This window comes from Malaya genurostris, chromosome 3, assembly GCF_030247185.1.
Source record: "Malaya genurostris strain Urasoe2022 chromosome 3, Malgen_1.1, whole genome shotgun sequence".
Classification (NCBI taxonomy): domain Eukaryota; kingdom Metazoa; phylum Arthropoda; class Insecta; order Diptera; family Culicidae; genus Malaya; species Malaya genurostris.
In genome coordinates this window covers 174,630,214-174,648,562 of record NC_080572.1, presented here as the reverse complement: position 1 = coordinate 174,648,562, position 18,349 = coordinate 174,630,214, and the positions used below count along the sequence as shown (strand labels likewise).

The following is an 18,349-nucleotide window of genomic DNA, read 5'->3' as shown; positions in this document are numbered from 1 at the left end:
AAATTATTAATTGAGAAATAATGTTTAAAGTTGAGTTATTATTTTTTAACAACGCTTTTCTCGGTTTAACCGAAATGTTGCTTTAGTCGTTTTGAAAATTTAATGCAGAAATAATAGTACCAACAGAAAGCTGGCATCGCTGTTACTTGAATTCGAATTGTATAGGGAACTGAACTTTCAGCGAAGAAAGCTAGCGAAAACATTTACCCAACCATACTGTTCCATAAACTTTGCTCACTCGACTTGTGACTAAAACTCAAAGAAGAAGCAAAAGGTTTTTCATCCACCCGAGTCTGCAAAGCGATAGCCAATCGAGAGGACGTCCATCTCCAAATTCCAGTCGCTTTTGCTTCGCGATTACAGAAATCCGCGACCATATTTCTTTTTCTTACTTTTGCTATCCAATAGACGGAAAAAGTGTTCTATGGGTGAAATACTACTACGTGTTATTGATAAAAAGTAAGTTGATTGTGAAAAAAAGTATTTTGAAATTGGGGTGCAGTGGAAAATTCGAGTTTCCGACAACAAAAAAGCTTACACATTCATGGAAAAAGGAAGTGATTTTTCGGAGCTGGGCTGTGCCTGGCATTTCCCGTTATAACAACGATACTAACCGGGTTATGAAGGAGCAGTAAGAAGATATGAATGGAAATTTTCAGTGCAAGTGACATGGACCTCAAAATGCAGTTCATCCCGATATGAGCTGTGGATTCCGTGTGGTCATCCGGATATAATACCCTAGAGAAGGGGTTTGGCTCCAGACATGGGAGACTTACGGCTAGAGGCAAAAGAATAAATTGCTTTCTGTACTGTTCGGAAGCTGTGGTATTGGAAAAAGAATTTAAAATCGTGGTTATATGTATGTGTGTTTTATCCGATGGGTAGTTGTGAGTATAGAAGTTGATTAATTGGAAGAAGTGAAAATTGTGCTACTGAAGTATATCATAAAAGATTGATAGTTTGTTAATGGTTTTGTACCAGTAAATAGTGGCATCCAGATAGGAGAAAATATTATTTTTTTTTACTGAAGGGAGAGTTTGGAATGCTGGCGGCTCACTTCCGGTGCTGAGAGAACCGTCTAGTTCAAGTTTACTTGTGCGCCACAGACGACCGAATCATGGGAGCCCAGCAAGTCAAGGAGCGCCCTTCTGTCGGTGGCGGCGGTGGCTCTGGGGGTGCCCCAATAGGCTCTGCTTCTACGTTGGGTGCCGGCAGTTCGATTCGGTCCAGTCGGAACAAGCCCCGGGTGCCGAAAGATTCGCGCATTCTTGGATCGAACATCTTTACGGAGCATAGTGGTAAGTGTGGTATTTTTGATAATCGCTTAAAAAAAGTTGCCTTCACTTCCAGTTATTATTATTGAATTTCAGAATAATACATTTATATTTTGAGTAATACCACATATTTAACATTAAGTGATGAGAACAAAATTCAACCGAAGATCTAGCGGTATATAAATAAATTTTCTACTGATTTTGTTTTATGACAAAATATCTCACTCGATTCGAACACGATTATTCTTGTTTCAGCAAGATTATGTCAAACAAGCAAAGCAAAACTTGCGCTAAGTTAGATGTGTAGCAGTTCGCAATGTTCATTCAAACTGAGTAGGGACTGACATGGTGAGACCGAGCTAATAAATAGAAATTTTGTCATAATTTTGAAAATGTCAAAGTTGGTTTGAATAATACTTTTTATTTTGATTTATTTAGTTATGTGCCGATTCAATGAAAAATGCATTGAATTCTCATGAAAAACACCATGATATCTTGACACTTAGCAAAATTTATCTAGAGTTAAAATACACTTGGTAGGAACAGTATCCCAAGTGGAAGTAAACCAACGGTGAACGCGGTGACAGAACTAACACAACAGAAGAATGCGTACTGGGCTGGAAGCGTTCCTAGCGCTGTCTAGAACATTGTCATTATCGATTACAAAAGCTGTTTGCAGTGCTGTCTGAACGGTTTTCAGAAGGGGAGTGAAAACAATATAAAGGAATCACTGTATTTCCCTCGTTTATTTCAGCAGAATGCAATATTTTTCTTCTGTTTTATGTTTTACTAGCCCTTATCCCTGATTGATAGAGATCTTTATAATTATGGAATATACAAACACAGCAAAGGCAAGGATTCGATTTATAGGGGAATTTCTACACCCGCTCACCCCGAACTTATATAGGTTGTAAGCGGAGAAATTAATTCTATTCAAATGTGTGAGGCAAATGGAATGACAACACTATTTGCAAACATCTGTTTTCACAATATTACACTGCGAGCGATCCGAAAATGAAAGCCTACAAAATAAAAACCGTGAAAACATAACTGGTTTTTGCAATGCAATGTTTGCAATTGTTTTGTTTTTTCTAATGCATTTTGAAAACGATTTTATCCCCTTATCGCATGTTATAAGAATTTAATTCAAACTGTAAAAATTGGATAGTAAAATAACTGCTGGTAATTGATTCGCCATGATGAACTTTGAAATTTTACACTCTTAATTTTGCCGTTAGATTATAGCAAAAGAAGATTTTCGAATCCTAATATAATCTAGCTTTGGCTTTCAGTCGTCCATGTATAGCTATAGTCACTACTAAATATAGCAGTCTAAAAAAATCAAATAAACGAAAAGTAGAAAGTTCTAAAAACCGAAAGTGCTATACGGGGAAACTCACTTCCTTTTCATTTAAATACTGACATAGTGGCTAAAAATAAACCTTCTGTTTAACATCTTTGCCGAGCTGGAAATGAAAAACGGACCAGTTGAAAGTGTGTCGACTGTACATGACACGTGAGGAACTGTGAAAGTAACATCACATACTAACATGTATCATCCAACGCTTTGTTGGTTACGGAATTTTAGTGTCCCAATTTATTGTACAATCTGTTGGAGAGCGTTGTCACATCCGTCTATTCGTTCTGATGTCTATTCTGATGCTCCTGTTTTGAAAAGTGCTAATTATATAGATACAATGTAAGTTTGAAACTGCATTGAAATTACCCTAGAGATCAATTTTTGAAACATTGAACTGATTGTAATGAAAACACTGTGCGAAGGTAGATTTTATAGTATTGGTTTTTGAAGAATAAGAAATTAAAAGAAAAGTGTTCGACGTGAATAGAAAAACTTCAAAGTTTGATTTTTATATTAGATTGTTTTCAAGTTTAACTGTACAACATAAACCAATTTACTGAGCTGTAAATCGTATCATGAATGTGAACAGATGCATCATGGTTCTTAAAAAAATAACTACTTGCTTACTTTTTAATCCAGCTCTCCGGATTAAAAAAAAACGGGAAAACATACTATCAGTTGTGTCAGTTAATAATGCAGGTTTTTTTTTCGAAAGAGATGCAGTTTTGTCAATTGCAAGTTAGTGTCATACACATTTAGCAAAGTGAACATGTCTAAATTCTGTCCAAGTAAAGGGCTTTTGCGAGAATTGTTGAATCGTTACCTCGTTTTGCAAAAAAGTGCTACTATGAATCTGATCGATATTTTGTTCGAATCTTACTGGGAACATTACTTCGTCGGCCGCTACTTGTCAACGTTGATTTAAATGGTTAAACGTTTGTTTAACTCTACTCATCAATGGAATTCAGAAGGTGGGAAAATGGGTTTCACGTGAACTGAATGACAGACAGCAAAATATGTTGTGACATAAAACAAAGGGTTTTCTGCTCCGGATCGTGACAAAATTTTAGAAATACATCTATTTTGAGAATCCAGAAAAAAATGGGGCGACCCTGGCTAACCATCCACATCAACTGCAAAACCCAATCGCTTCGAAAAGAAAACTATTCGTTATTTGGTTTTAATTGCCGCATAATGTCTACTATATCGATTTTGATTGGTTCTTTTCGGCAAGCATTAACTGAGAGAGACGAAAGATATGAAATGAAAAGACGGATAGGTATTCTAGATTGAATCAGTTATAAATTTAGAACGGAAAAGTTAGCCTAGGCAGGCTCATATAGGCATGATCAGAAGAAAGAAATGAATTCTATTTTACCTTCTACTTGAGGGGGTCGAACACTAAATTCGAGTCCCCAAGTATGGTCGTGTAACAAGTGTAGTTCTTCACCACACTATGCTACTGACACCGGTGTTTGACCCCCTCAAGTAGAAGGTAAAATAGAATTCATTTCTTTCTTCTGATCATGCCTATATGAGCCTGCCTAGGCTAACTTTTCCGTTCTAAATTTATAACTGATTCAATCTAGAATACCTATCCGTCTTTTCATTTCATATCTTTCGTTTCTCTCAGTTAATGCTTGCCGAAAAGAACCAATCAAAATCGATATAGAAGAAAACTATTCGGTGGGATAAAAGAGGTTGTTACGAGCTTTTCAAACAGAGAAAACTGTAAATCCTTGTCACTACCGACGACAAATGATGAAATTGTGCCAAGCAAAGCTCTAGCATCGACTAGGATGCTCCAAAGCGAAAGCGGTCAACAACATCATTTCTGAGTTCAGATGGAAACTTTTGTCGCACGCGCCATACTCCCCAGACTTGGCCCCTTCCGTCCATCATTTGTTGTATACCAGAACCACGAAGTATTATGTCAACCGATTGAACTGTTGGCTAATTCCACATCAAACAATAGCCTATGGGGTTGTAGTTTTTATATTCCTCAAAGTTTTTCATTAATCCCGATTGCTTCGAATCAGTGTTGAAAATCACCTTGCAAACATTCCTGTGAAATATCGAAGTCAAATTAACTGACAGTGATCCCTGCTACTTTGGATGTTTTAGCACAAACTAATACACCGGACAATCAAATTAGATTCTTTTATCATTCCAACGATCATTTCGAATATACCGTTTGTTGGCACAGTGTTCATATGTGTCATTGACAAATTAGTCACCTGACAAAAACACACAATCCATACGCCGGATTGAGTTTATTTACCAGACACACCGGTATGAAGTGAGCGTTATTTTAAATGGGAAAATAAAGAAAACATTCAAAGTACTGTCCATTGCTTTCTACACATCTGGACCACCTTTCTGGCAATTCAAGGATCTTTTGCAGCAAACGAGACAAATCACACACCCAACACATTTGCAACTTGTTCGTAGGAAGTTCGAAGTGCTGCTCAGTCAATGTGTGGTCCATCGACTTGTTTTCAAAAATGGTAGTCGGAATGGGCCTTGTCTGGTGAATACAACGGGTGGAGCAGCAGATTCCAGATGCACTGTAGTGTAACAAATTTTTTTAGCCGTGTCTTCTAGCCCATTTTGGTAGTTTTTCGATCAATTCATGGTTCAAATTGATCATTTGTTGTCTGTAGTGATTAGTATTAACAGTTTGATCAGGTTTTAATGGCTCCTTTCCAAGTAAACATAGAGTATTGCCTTCTTGTCGAATTGATTTGGTTTTACGGTCGATGTTGATGGTTGTCCCGGATTAACCCATGGTTTATTTCTTTTGAAATTTTTAAAATTAAAGCACTTTTCATCGCCCGCAAAAATTCAATGCAAAACTAATTTTCTGTCGTGTCTATGAATAAAAAAATTCGCTAATGTTTTTTTCGGTTTCCCATCTGTCTTCCATTCAATTCATGTGGCACTCATATTCCACACTTTTTGATTTTCCCATAGCTTTCAAACGATCAGAAATAGCAACATTTAACATTGCTTTCATTTGCTTTTTACTAGAACTATCATCTTCACGGTCTTCCATGTTCTTCATTTCTCACATCAAAATCATTATCGTTTGAACCATTTGTTGCATGTTGCTTTTGATAAAGCACGATCAGCTCTATTAAAAGCATGCAGCACTTTTCTTCAAATGAAAAAAATAATGCTTTTCGCAAACCATCACTTTCTTGTACAAAATTTGATATTTTTGAAACGATGGAAAAATATGATGTTGTTTGATGTATATTAAATATGTTTGTAATACCAAACAAACAAACAAAACTTAAGGCTCGTTCACACCAAATGTTCATTATCGACACATTTGTAACATAACACTCACTTCATACCGGTAAACCTGGTATGCACTATGAAGAGACTTCAAACAGTTCTCTTTAATCGAAGATAAAACCAACAAACTTTGGTGATATTGCAGGATATTTTACAAAAGACTCATTATCATACAGTTCATGTAACAATTGTGGACACTGTGCTAGCAAGAATCTTGCGTTTTTAATGCATCTCTTCAGATTATATAGTGTTAAGTTGGGGAATAATATTTGGCCTAAATGCGATAAAGTAAAAAGGTTACGGTTAAACACAACCGGATTGATGTGAATTGGAATAATACTAGCACGCCATTTTTTTTCACTTTCGAATATGGTTACGTACGACTTTTTACAATCAAATTTTTAACAGAAAACGAAATAATAAAAATGATTAATTGTAACAATAGTGGTGGCCAGTTTGTGTTCACACTTCATCCGACACAGTTGAAAATCGCTTACGGTCGAGACGACAAATACAAAGACAACACAGTGTAGCGAACAAGCCTGAAAGTTGGCCTTCTAGACGTAAAAGATGCATCTAGACGTAAAAGATAACTATGAATCACAAATACACAAGGATTGTTTCATAAAAACTTTCATCATCGAACCACCTAGTATCTGTCATGAATGTACCACAAGGCCCAAACTGTGGAAATAACAATGTTGCCGAGACTGAGTATAGCAATGAAAAGGGAAAAGAAAACGAGAGTCACCCACAACAGTACGTTTGACAACAATAACACCGATGATGAACCAATGGATGATAAGACGAGCCGCGAACAAAGTGTCCCTCAATGCTAGCTGAATGGAAATGGAAGCTTCTCTCCCCCAAGAAAAAAAAGTGACAACGAGATCTAGTAACAAAAAAAAGTTTACCTAACAAAAAAAATTACTCATTCTAGCACGTAAAACTTCTACGCGAATAGGCCTGAATAAAAAATTTTATTAAATAAAGCAAATAATAGTTGTAAAGGGAGAATAACCATTTATGTTGTTGATGGCGAAGGATAACAAGTGCTGCTAATGTGTGCCATCTATTTCCAAGCATTCCTTCCGTGGAATCTGGCCTTTCTGTTTCAACAGACTTCGCAGCCGATTCTTAGCGTACAGAATCATTGCATGGCTAGTACTATGGATCCTACTGACACTAAGAATCCTTCCAGATCGGGGCTCGAACATACGACAGCTGGCTTGTAAGACCAGCGTCCTATACATTGAACCGTCAACCCGGGACAATTGTAAACATTCCTTGATGTATATTTCGCTGTTCATTGAAGCAGTAGTGATGAAGGGTTTCGAAATCTTATTGCAGCTACAAATTGCTTGCCATACCATAGCTTTCTTACCAAATTTTTCGACTTCAATCGATGTCTCGGACTGGTTCAACACTTGCCCTTCTCGCACCGTATAATATTGTGGTCTCGGCAAGGATTTGTAATCACGTAGGTTTCGTCGTCCATGATTATGCAAATCAAATTTCCAGCAAGAATCGTATCGTACAGCTTTCGAACCCTCGGCCTGATCGATGCTTCTTGTTTCGGACTACGTTTTGGTTGTTTCTGCTTCTTATGGGTTCGAAGATTCAAACGTTCTTTAGCACGAAGAACATTTGACTTCGAAGTGCCCACTTTTTTGGCCACATCCCGAACTGAAACCTCCTTCTTTTGCTCGAACGCCTTCAGTATACGTTTATACAACTGAGGGTTAGCAGGACCATTTTTTCGACCCGTTTCCGATTTATCCTCAAAGGTGTTATCCTCACCGAACTTCCTGATTGCATTTCGCACGGCTTTTTCACTTACTCCTTCCATTTTGCTATCTTTCTCAGTGACAGTCCAGGTTCTGTGCACTATTTGTACACAATTTTTCGACGTTGTTCTGCTGAAAGTCCACGCATTTCGTAACAATCTAATGAAAACGAATAAACAACTGCATAAGTGGTTAGAGAAGAGTGTAAACAACAGGACGCAGCCATAAAAATTGACAGATTCTGATTCCATGTCGCAATGAATGGCAGCGGTTTTTGGTTGCGTCCATACTTTCTGGGACAGTCTTTAAAGAGCTTTCAAGCAATGTATGTTATGAAAACTTTTAGCAATTCGAAAGATGAAACCTAGGAGTTTGGAAGCCTTGGAAATTACGTAATCATGATCAATCGGACTGCTTATTTATTAGAGTGTATTCGCTAAGTCAATAATTTGGAATCGATTTGTTGGTCTTAAAAAGGACCGATGGATTTTTCGATGTAGACAAATCGCCTATGAACAATTATCCTGTGTAAAACAAATAAAAACTTTTATATTCGCATGAACAGTTTTGTACAAGTTGAAATTATTTAGCACAGACTTGAGGACAAAGGAATAAACTGATGATTATAACAAATTGATAACCTCCCACATCGTGTTGACGAACAAATGCGTAATGGTTCGATACAAACCTAGAACAGCGCGGCAACGATAACTATGAGGTGTCGAGAATTCATTTCAACACTCTCTCGTAAGTGGTTTAGACAGCACCACCAGCAGCAGCATCTTCCAGACAAGGCGGTGATTTGAATAACATTACTGCGCAATGATTTTAGCATCATTTACTTGCTTATGGCAATGACGAAGCTGTGAAGATCCACTAGACACCACTTTGTAAGTAGAAGCATGTACTACACAAGCCACCGGAACAGACAGCACCTCCTAGTTCGATTTGGAACGGGGTGAAATTTTTGCATATAGAGTCATAGTCGTCGTTTATAATTCTGTGGCTGTTAGCAGGAACTGCTTGGGCCAAGCAACACCAATTTTGAGTCATGCTCTCCATTTGTCGAGACATGACCGCTCCACTTCCTGCTCACAGACACAAAAATATTTCGAGTCTGATCCCGGGGCCAAAGAAAGCAAACAAAGCCAATGTTACTACGAATCCTCTCCGCACTTCATACGCGAAAATCGAAACTCTCAAGTGTGTTGACTTGTGTGGAGTACAAAGCAAACAGCACAACGGTTGCCGGTCGAAGCAGTGCGCAGAATCGGAATCGGGTAGTTGTTGCTGCTATTCATGTTGATGTTCCATCCCACAGGATATGGACATTGCTTTTTCTTTCATGGGACACGAGACGATAGCTATGCGGATGGAGTACTATGCGCGGATATCGTTTTCAACCCTCTCCTGGTTCGCTCAAGGATTTGTCGTCCCTGAGGAGGATTACAATTTCGCGTTTGCTGATGTCGACATCTATTCATCGGTATTTGAACTCAGCCAGGGAACTCAGGTACCAATAGGATATCGACCATTATACAATAGCAACAAATAAAAGCGGAAACGGTATTGGAATCAGGAAGAGTCATAAGTTTTTTTTGCAGTTCAATGGAACTGTTACCTGACAGAAGCGCAACAATATTGGTTCGGGAAGTAGTTGAACATCGATGTGCGCGTGCTTCGGTTGTTCGCATTTTAGTTGAACAGTTTCCTCCGTTGTTCGTATGTATGGTTTACAATTTTCCTACACCGATTCAGTTGTTTTTCGTGTCGTTCCGATACGTGCGGATGTCTGAAATTAGGAGAAAGTGTGGAGTAAAAATATTGACTCGCAGCTCGAAATCGCACGGAATTCTTATTGACGTTTTCGATGCTAATGGTTTTTCCTGGATATTGCATTTGTTGTTGATAGAACGTGACTCATGCGGCGAAGAGCAATAAGGAATTTAATTGTGTATTATTTTTTCGTTCTCAGACATCCTAGCAGTTTTATTGTCGAGAGATTTTTTCTCTTTCGTTCGCTAGTTTAGTCGTAGTTGTTGGAAATACTTTCAGTTGAAACCTTAATCACTAAAAAATGTTTTGTAATCCATTCGTTATAAGACTAAGACAAAGTTACATTACAGAATGTACACTACACTGAACTTTTCTCGAATCAACGTCATTCGTCCGGAACTAGAGCTCGTGAATCCAAAGTTATTTTAATGCTCTGGAAAGAAATACCGAAAAATCCATTCTACATTTTGAACACTTTATTGTTTTATTTGAAAGTAAGCGAAAACCCCTATGCAACTGCGATTTTAATTACAACAGCGATAAAACCTTCTCATCTTTTGTATCGACATATTCCATTTATTTTTCTCTAATATAAGTTTGAAGGTACAGTGCTTAAGTTCTAAGATACCGAGGGTAGATTCCATTTATTCAAATGATACATAACAACATCTCACAATTATCGTAATCTAAACAACTATTGAATATGTGATACTCACAAAATGGGAAATGGTAAATTGAATCCGTAGTCAGTTCTAGCTCGAAGGATTCTGATATTTATAGATGTTTCTAATTAATTTGCTCAATACTGCGATATCGGGCTTGCCATGAGTCGGTGGTTCAAAGTAAAGGGCGTTATGTACAGTGGCGTCTTGTCCTTATGTGCACCTCGTGCACTGCACAACCGGTCAAATTGAAGGAATTAACTGCATCCCCATCTGTCTTCCATTTTTTTTAGATTTTAGGCACCGACTATAAAACAACGAGCGATTTTGTTCACAGCACAGTATGCAAAAATTCATCCTAAGCTGCTTGCGGTTGCTGGTCAATTAAAGTTAAACAATCTTTTCATAACGCATTACCGTAGCTAATACAAGGCGCTTTGAACTCGAGCACTTTGCCTTCTGCACCAAAATTTCATGCATTTACACACATCTCATATAAATCCAACTTAAAGTTTCAAGTATCTCTTGTCGTTGTGTTAGTGTCTTTTCCGTGCACATGAATTACTGCACAGATTCAAGAAGAAAAGGAATTACTCAGCTCAGCTCTGAGATTTGTTGTTCTCTTAGTCACGTTTGGCTCTGTGAGAAGTGGGAGCAGTTCCAGCGAAAAATACTTTTTTCTTAAAGGGTGTAGCCGGGTTTGCATATAAAAACCGCCCCCAAACAATAAAAATTGATATACGCTGTTTGAAAGGGTTTATATTGGAGATTATTTTCCCAGAATTTTAACCCTGTAACTGCCATATTGGTGGAGTTAGGGTGGTTCTTCTGATTTTCATTGTACGGTTTTTTTACGCGACTTTTTTTATGCGCATTTTCAGAGTTATGCGGTTTTTTTATGCGAAGGTTCAGAGTTATGCGGTTTTTTTTATGCGAATTTTCAGAGTTATGTGGTTTCCCTTCTGCGGTCTTTTTTATGTGAAGTTTCAGAGTTATGCGGTTTTTTTATGCGGTACGTAAATTCGCATAAAAAAGACTTCAGTGTATATTATGCTGTAATTTTTTCAGATTTTTAAAAAATGTGGACGGGTATAACATCAGACTTTAAAAAAATAAATCATTCGGAAAACCATGTGTCCCCATAAAATTGTCATCCATCATCCGATGGAGACGCATGGTATTTAGTTCTAAAATAATATATTACATGTCCTTAGAACTAAATACCATGCGTTTCCATCTACAACTTGAGTTTAGGGCTTAAGAAAGAATTTGAATAAGGAAGGGCCAGAGAGAGAAACATGAATCAGAACAAATAAATTGACAAATATTTAGGTTATAATATACGGTTTAATGTCATTTTACATTTATTTTGCATTTATTGTATTCAAATCAAATAATAACTATGTATAGTAAAAATTCTAAAGGGCAATTAGATTATAGTTCCTCTGCAGAAAAAATATTAGTTATTAGTATACTGGCCACTGATCTGTGGAAGAAATGAAAAATACTAATCAAATCTCCCATGATTAATGGTATGTAATCAAAATATCTGTTTCCCCTGTCCTTTGACATATAAAAGGGGATTGGAATCATGTCCTCTGTAACTCCGGAACTGGAAGTCGGATCAGGATGACATTTAGGAATTTCGTATGGGACCGTGAGACCTTTCATTGGAATCTAAGTTTGTGGAAATCGGTCTAATAATCGTTGAGAAATGTGAGTGAGATTCATTTTGGTATATATGACCACTATTTTCGGTGCTTCCGGAACCGGATACCGGAAACCAGGATAGCCGGAATCGGTTTGTTTAGTTGCCTACTGATAATGAGTATTGATTTGTGTAGTTTTAAAAGAAAAATTGAACGTTTATTTTTTCGCCGGTTCAAGTGACAATGTACAATATTGAACACACTTTACCCTATTACTCCGGAACCGGAAGTCGGATCCGGATGAAATTCAGGAATTCCGTATGGGACCATGAGACCTTTATTTTATTTGAAATATATTTTTATTCAGGCCTATTTGCGTACAAGCTTTACGTGGCCGATTGAGTCGATTTTTTAAATATTTTTTTTTGAGTTGAATCTCGTTGTCACCCTTTTTCTAGGAGGAGAGGAGTTTCCATTTCCCTCCTGGGAGGATTGAGGGGCACTTCGCTCGTGGTTCGTCTCGTCATCCATTGCCGCATCGATGGAATTGTCAATTTCAGTCTTCTTTTCGTTGCTAGTTGCTGTAGATGCACCTTGTATATTGATTGCAATTGCTGGTTGGTTGGAGGGTAAGTTGTTAACTGTAGCTGGTGTACATTGTTCTATAGGGGATGATGATGGATTCGTTGAAGGGTTGGTGGCTTCATTGTTGTTTCTTGCTGTCACATGTGTACTGGGGTTGCTTGGGGTTGGTGTGAAGGAAGCACCGTTGTCCTTTAGTGTAGTTGTCTCCTTGTCCAGTTTATCACATGGCTTACCGTAGTAGACAGCTTTTTGGCAATATTGACATGTGGCCATCTGATTGTCATAAGTAACAAGTGATTTGCACGGAATTCTTGTTTCTTGACCGAATGTCACATAAGAATGTCTAGGCCTCTTCAAGTGTATACGTAATAAACGTACGCCATTTAGAATACCGGGGAAAAAATTCTTCCACTTTTTTTTTCGATAGAGAGATTGTCTCCGTATTGGGACATAGTTTTGCGAATATAAGAATCGGTGACGCTTGAGTGAAGATCATGCACACGCACTTCTATAGCACTATCATCCATATATACTGGAATATTGCACTTAATGTTCTCGTGTTCCACATAGTGCACATTGTTATTGTCTTTTGCGAATTGATTTGCATCCAACCCCTTATAAAACTGGATATAAACAACATTATTTGTCTTATTGCATTGAAGTAAATGAACACGTTTAATGTCAAGATGCATTTGCTCCTTAAGCAAACCTTCAAGTTCTCGTATCGAAGATCGAATTTTGCACTGCCTGAAGTCAACAACAATTGTATTCTTTCGTGTCGGCGGTAGCTTTTGTTCGTTTTGTTCACTCATTTCGAGTTCGTTCTTTTGTTCACTACACAATACTGTACTTGGTTTCTTCTGGCCCGAACGTAAGCGGTTTTGTTTTATCGTCTAACTTGGATGAGACTGACCATGGGACCTTTCATTTAAATCTAAGTTTGCGGTTCAGCCATCTCCGAGAAACCTAGTGAGGTTATTTGACACACACACACACACACACACACTCACAGGCATTGCTCAGCTCGATAAACTGAGTCGAATGGTATATGACACTTGGCCGGGCCAATTTTTACTAGTCGGTTTTTCAAGTGATTGCATAACCTTTCTATATGAGAAAGGCAATATCAAACGCAGCTTTGCCACATCGGTTTGCTCGTGTGCTATCCGACCTCGCTACCGGTCGTTCGGACCTAACTGAAGTAAAGTTACCTAGCTTTGAATAGACCGGGCAAACGAGGAGGTTACAGGTTTGTATGCAAGAGGCCGCCGCTTCCGACGGCGGGTCTGCGGTCAACTCAGCTGGCGTCGCCTCGGCGGCTAAGTGCCATCTTGGCTTCGGTTATGTGGTTGGACCACATCAATTATCCAGGATACATAAAAACAAATAGCTTATTTTGATAAATACCCTGAATTTGCAGTTTTCTAATTCATTATGAGATGTAAACGAAATGACCCTTTCGGCGAAACAACCCTTTCGGCGAAATGACTTCTTTGGTGAAACGACTTTCGGCGAAATGACCCGCTCCCCTCATAAATATTACTGTGGTATTCATTAACAAATCAATCGCAGAGAAAAGTGAGTCCATTTTAGAGATTTAAATGACTTATTCCTATACTTCTGAAGACCGTGATATCCGATACAAGTTAGTTGACTTACAAGACCTGTCAAATGCGAGCTCGACGTACTGATTCGAATTGTGTATGACACTCGGCCCTCCGGGCTTCTGTTCAAAAGTTATTATTGCATAGCCTTTTTTCTAATAAAGCCAAAAAAGAAACAAAAGTTGGTAAACTGTTGTTTCAAACGGTTCGAAATGTTGTACAGTTTTTAATATTTCATAGTTAAATAATTGAAATCATCCTCAAATATGAATGTAATTAGAATTTCAATTGGAAAGAAAAATCACTTCATCTTCTTGATTCAACAAAACAATTCACAGGTGCTCAAACTTGCCGAGATGTGCCGCACGGTGTAATACATCTTCATCGAATGAACAACCACATAAATTCTATATACTACAATTTAGTCAACCTGCTCACCGTGTAGCATCAATTGAAGATCTCTATGACACTGTATTGCTTACGCTACACGCTACTTTAACGCGCTGACCAAGATTGTGTATTCCGTACGAATCAGGAACCGCATCCATGGGCGTCGATGCACCACAGAAAGTGTCACTGCGAGCTTTGTAAACAGATCGCGCTGCACTTAATGAGCACGAGATTTAAGTTCCGGAAACGTTGTTTGTACCATACGAATTCACGCTTGTTAGCGTCAGTCGTTAATTGTTCCGATGGGTTATATTCAGATTCACTTCCTATTTGGAGTTGTTTTCTTACGAAAAGTCATACTTGAAATCCGTAACATCATCTTCTATTGTATAGAATAGAAAGAAACAAGCATGGGGAGTTTTGTTTTTCCATCAGATCGTATTCAGACAGAAAGATGAAACGTTGAAATAAGTACGCTTCTGGATTCAGAGACTGCAACAAAACCGAGCCCGCTGCTCTTGAATCTGCACTAGAAGCAAGAACGAATTACGTAGAGAAAACGAATCGTAATTATTATCGCTCATAGTGCAGTGCTTGAAATAACTCTACGGCTAACCACACTTGGGAACCAAACCGTCATGTGTTACATTACATTTACAAACACATACGAGCAATACTTCAGTTCCAGCTACGTAAAGGGAAAACGGACAAGAACAGAAACAAAACCGTCACGTCTGAACCGCCAGCCTTTGTGACTTGTGTTGGTTCATTCGACGACCAGTAGAACGACGAGTAGCAGTTCATATCGCATTTCAAATATTCTTCACGATTGCACTTATTGAAGGCTGTGCGCCTTTATTAGTGGTGAAGAACGGCTATGAATGTGCGAATCAGACTGCTGAGTGTACTTGAACTATCGGCTGGTTTTGCCTGCCTGTTTGTCGTGGTAAATTTGCTGGGAATTAATCATGGTAATTTATGATGTAATCGTAATCAACGAAAAACCGAAATATCGATCCACTACCCCTGATTGAAGAGCAAAAAAACCTAGAACAGAATTCCGATCCATTATTATCTTCGGAACGTGCTTGTACGGCTATACTTGCTGTAATCGAAGCACGTCGCTCCCACAAACAGCACCTTTCCCTTTCACAATCATCAGCTTAGTCAATGGTGAAGTAACCGTGTTCCTAATCTGATCAGAAAAAGAGAAAAAAACAAGAACACGACGTCAGCTCCAACGTGAATTTTAACTTATGTTTATCACGAGACTAGCAAACCGTTCATTTTGGAAGTTTTCTTTGAATCGCTACGCACGCAGAAGATTCAGCGCCCCGTCATCGAAGCGCTGCCAAACGTACAGACGGTACAGACGTGGCAGCACGTGGAAACTTGCGGAGCATGGTACTTCTGTCCGGAAAAGTGTGATGAAAAACAACGTGTAAACAATCAAGTAAAAGGGCCGAATATCTTTCCTCGTTTTCATCACCGTCCTCGCCCCGGAACGCCGTTCCCCCGTTGCCCGTCCCATCTAAAGTGTGTGCAAGAGGAAAAATTCGACGGTGTGAATAAACTCTCGCTGGTCAGCCCCGTCATGCACGTAACGCGTACGGATGGTACATACAATTTAAAAACCGAAAAAGCAAAAGGAAATCATATTATTTCAAACAGCATTGACCTACCTTGCGTCTCTGCATCGGCAATCAACAAACAAGGTTCGCTCCGTATTCAATTATGATTTATTTTCACGCGAGAAATAGCAGCCCAGTAGTTATTCAAGAGTTGTTCATTTTTCGATGTCCAGAAATTGAATTCATTCATGATAAAAGAATACCCATGCTTCGTAGAAAGTTTATTGCATTCGGAATTTATAAATATGTTACTGGGCAAATACCAATCATAATGTGATAATTTAGTGAAGCGTTATTTGTGAAAATTGTATCATAAAGTGGTTAGATAAAGTAATGCCATTTTACAAAACTTGAATTTCTTTTTCGAAGTGAGTGGTACACAAGTTTGTAGTATACAATACGATCATGCTATCCATTGTGTCGTGAGGTAATTGATGGAACGAATTTCGATTGATTTTTTTAATCATGCATTTATTTTACGGTCATGATCCTAAAAGAGCTGATTTATCTTATTAAATTTTGTGTAATTAAAATCAAGGAATAATTTTTTTTACTGGATATTGTTGTAACCCATTTTCTCGGGAGAGAGCTGCGCATGAGTTAGGAGGCCGTTGGCTAACAAATTGCATCTTTATCCATTTCCCGTCGTCGTTGTTGTTGTTGTTGTTTTTGGTGTTTTCGGAGTCGTTGTTGAACACATGGACTGAAAGGTACCGGACCTAACACACAGATGGCTATTCATTAATTTGTGAGTTATTGTGCTAAGAGTGACGCTACTTTTGTTATTTTCAGAACAATGGATCAAAAACAATTTGGTGGTTTAATTTTACACTGCTCCTTGATGGAAAAAAAAACTGTTTAAGCGAAGCAGTGGCTTGACAAGTTTGATGGAGACTTCGCTTCATCAGAAACAGCAATAAAATGTTACTATCTTTACGTTTCGTCTTAGACTCGTCAGTGCAGAGCAGTCCAAATTGAACTGCTTACTGCAAACTTTAACAGTTCAATTTGAACCGCTAAGCAGACGTAAAGTTATTGCTGTTTGCAACACACTTGTAATAAGCACAGAAGTGCTAAGTCTTTCCTGAAGTGCCGAACGAGAACAAGCTTCGACTAATACTGGCCGATTCAGATGGTCATTTAAGGATTAACCAACCTTATTTTGTGCTAGGGCACATAACCAATTTCACTATCTTGGTTGTTGGTTTGCTGACTTCAAACTTGGTCGTAGAGACACCGATCATGCAGAACGCAGTGGACGTCCAAATGAGGCGGTAACACCAGAAAACCTAAAAAAAAGTTCACAAAACCATTTTGAATAATCAAAAACTGAAGTTGCGTGAGTTTTCTGACATCGTAAGGGTATCAAAAGAACGTGTTGGCTTTATGTTGCATGAGTATTTGACTATGGGAAAGCGCTGTTCACAGTGAGTGCCGCATTTGCTCACTGTTGGCCAAAAACGAGAACATGTTTATGATTCTAAGCAGTGTTTGACCATGTTTAACAAACCGGAGTTTTTGCGTCGATATGTGACAATGGATGAAACATGGATTCATCACTTCACTCCGGAATCGAAACGATCGTCATCTGAGTGGACAGCAACTGGTGAACATCGTCCAAAGCGCCTGAAAGCACAACAACCTGCTGGAAGGGTTATGGCCTTTATCGACTATCTTGAGAAAGGAAATACCATTGACAGTGAATATTATATAGCGTTATTGGAGCGTTGCAAAGAAACAACCGCATATGGTAAAGAAAAAATTTTGCTTCATCGATACAACGCAACGTGTCACAAGCCAATCAAAACAATGACAAAACTACATAAATTAAACTTCGAATTGCTCCCACATCCACCGTATTCGCCAGATTTGGCTCCCAGCGATTATTGGCTGTTTGCAGACCTGAAAAAATGTTCGCCGGTAAGAAATTTTGCATGAATGAAGAGGTGTTCGCTATTTTGAGGCAAAAGATAAATCGTTCTACAAAAGTGGTATAGAAATGTTAGAGCGGCGCTGAAATGATTTCGTTGCTCTTAATGAAGATTACGTTAATGAATAAAGTTAATTTTGAGCCAAAAAATCGGGCTCTCTTTGTTAGGCCCGGGACTTTTCAGCCCATGTGTTAGTGAATTGGTTTTTCGTCTTTTGTTCATCCGTAGCACTGTTCGAAGCGTTTGAGTCGGCGTTGGTTGTAACGGGTGTGAGTTGTGTCACAATGGTTGCCGTTGATGCTTTGAAAAACGAGTTCTCTCTTACATCTCATCCGATTCAGCCGATAAAACCAAACCGCTTACGCTCGGGACGGCAGAACCAAAGTACAGTATTGTGTAG

At 38.5% G+C, this 18,349-nt stretch overlaps 1 protein-coding gene across 3 annotated transcripts in view; it reads left to right on the top strand.

The window, feature by feature from the left end:
* The first annotated feature begins 261 nt into the window (after positions 1 to 261).
* LOC131439096 (tyrosine-protein kinase Abl) overlaps positions 262 to 18,349 on the top strand; it is a 97,757-nt gene continuing 79,669 nt past the window's right edge. For 2 of the 3 annotated variants that reach the window (XM_058609710.1, XM_058609711.1), the window contains exon 1: positions 263 to 1,298. In XM_058609710.1, the coding sequence (XP_058465693.1) occupies positions 1,118 to 1,298 (181 nt within the window). In that variant the 5' untranslated portion in view covers positions 263 to 1,117. Of the gene's footprint in view, positions 1,299 to 18,349 lie in introns of all 3 variants that reach the window. The other variant, XM_058609709.1, reaches the window with a different exon arrangement.